The 2,201-nt window shown below is 56.3% G+C and overlaps 1 protein-coding gene across 1 annotated transcript in view; it reads left to right on the top strand.

The window, feature by feature from the left end:
* LOC137617607 (WAS/WASL-interacting protein family member 2-like) overlaps positions 1 to 2,046 on the top strand; it is a 13,523-nt gene extending 11,477 nt beyond the window's left edge. Inside the window, exon 3 of the mRNA XM_068347613.1 lies at positions 880 to 2,046. Coding sequence (XP_068203714.1) covers positions 880 to 2,046 — 1,167 coding nt within the window. The remainder of the gene's footprint in view (positions 1 to 879) is intronic.
* The last annotated feature ends 155 nt before the right edge of the window (positions 2,047 to 2,201 follow it).

The raw sequence follows: 2,201 nt of genomic DNA, 5'->3' as shown, positions 1-2,201 counted from the left end.
AACATGGGTCTTGCAACTCTTCTGGTGCCTTCTGGAGCCCAGTTGAATATTTTGTGAATTAATCTCTCTAGGGGATAGCAAAGAGCATGCCCATACCATCTCCATCCACCCCTCATCATGATCTCATCTATATATGGTGCTCCAGTAATCTCTTAATTTTCTTTTTAATCCTGTCCTGCCATTTAATACACAATATATAATATATTCTAATATTCTTAGAATATGACCAAACCAATAGGTTTAATTCTATTTCCACATTAATATATCTTTTACTTAAATTCTGTCAAAAAAAATGTTTTCTTAAAATATTTCGGGTGAAGACAAACAAAAAAAATCCGGCAAAACATCTGGAAAAACTTATAAGCATCTTTGTTGTGATCCGAGATAGAGGTGTCATCCACAGACTTAATCTCAATGACTCCAAGTATCACAAAACACACACAAACACACATATTTGCATAAAAGAATAGAATTTCCTTTTCTCTCTCTCTCTCTCTCTCTCTCTCTCTCTCTCTCTTGGATGGCATTGTTGAAGAAGTACCAAGAGTAATATTGATTGTTTAAGGGATTACAGCAATCTGAGGCTCTCTCTCTCTCTCTCTCTCTCTCTCCATAGGAGAACATGGCTGCTTCAACCGAGAGGCTTTTTTTCCGCCCTGGAAAATTTTCACAGAACGGCATCCTAGTTTCTATAAGCCGCTACTCTGGAACTAGCAGGTTAGCATCTTGATAGTAAATCACTGCCACTCGGAAATTCTTCCGTGAGGGCAGTTTGTGAAGGGCCTCTGGACCTCCATTGATTTGTAATCCGCACGGACACAACCGCCCGGAGAGAACTGCGCGGGACACATTTGCAAGAACAAAACCCTGTGTAAATAGCCGCCCAGACGCAACACAACTGCCCGGACTCAGCCGCCCGGGACGCAACACAACTGCCCGGACTCAGCCGCCCGGACGCAACACAACTGCCCGGACTCAGCCGCCCGGACGCAACACAACTGCCCGGACTCAGCCGCCCGGACGCAACACAACTGCCCGGACTCAGCCGCCCGGACGCAACACAACTGCCCGGACTCAGCCGCCCGGACGCAACACAACTGCCCGGACTCAGCCGCCCGGACGCAACACAACTGCCCGGACTCAGCCGCCCGGACGCAACACAACTGCCCGGACTCAGCCGCCCGGACGCAACACAACTGCCCGGACTCAGCCGCCCGGACGCAACACAACTGCCCGGACTCAGCCGCCCGGACGCAACACAACTGCCCGGACTCAGCCGCCCGGGACGCAACACAACTGCCCGGACTCAGCCGCCCGGACGCAACACAACTGCCCGGGACTCAGCCGCGCCGGACGCAACACAACTGCCCGGACTCAGCCGCCCCGGACGCAACACAACTGCCCGGACTCAGCCGCCCGGACGCAACACAACTGCCCGGACTCAGCCGCCCGGACGCAACACAACTGCCCGGACTCAGCCGCCCGGACGCAACACAACTGCCCGGACACAGCCGCCCGGACGCAACACAACTGCCCGGACACAACCGCGTGGAGTCGGCCGCCCGGACACAACCGCGTGGACTCGGCCGCCCGGACACAACCGCGTGGACTCGGCCGCCCGGACACAACCGCGTGGACTCGGCCGCCCGGGACACAACCGCGTGGACTCGGCCGCCCGGACACAACCGCGTGGACTCGGCCGCCCGGACACAACCGCGTGGACTCGGCCGCCCGGACACAACCGCGTGGACTCGGCCGCCCGGACACAACCGCGTGGACTCGGCCGCCCGGACACAACCGCGTGGACTCGGCCGCCCGGACACAACCGCGTGGACTCGGCCGCCCGGACACAACCGCGTGGACTCGGCCGCCCGGACACAACCGCGTGGACTCGGCCGCCCGGACACAACCGCGTGGACTCGGCCGCCCGGACACAACCGCGTGGACTCGGGCCGCCCGGACACAACCGCGTGGACTCGGCCGCCCGGACACAACCGCGTGGACTCGTCCGCCCGGACACAACCGCCTGGAGAAAACCACTCGTAAAAAAGCCTGAGTAAAAAACTACATGTAATAAACCGTGCTTACAAAACCATGCAGCATCATATCGCTCACGTAAAGCTAGCCTAATTCCAGAGAATTTCTCCACCTACTTCCAGTAGTCACAGAATACTAAACTATCAAAACTGCTTCTGTAATGA

The sequence above is a fragment of the Palaemon carinicauda genome, chromosome 23 (genome assembly GCF_036898095.1).
Source record: "Palaemon carinicauda isolate YSFRI2023 chromosome 23, ASM3689809v2, whole genome shotgun sequence".
Lineage (NCBI taxonomy): Eukaryota > Metazoa > Arthropoda > Malacostraca > Decapoda > Palaemonidae > Palaemon > Palaemon carinicauda.
The sequence above is the reverse complement of the archived record's forward strand: the minus strand, read 5'-3'. Positions and strand labels throughout refer to the sequence as shown.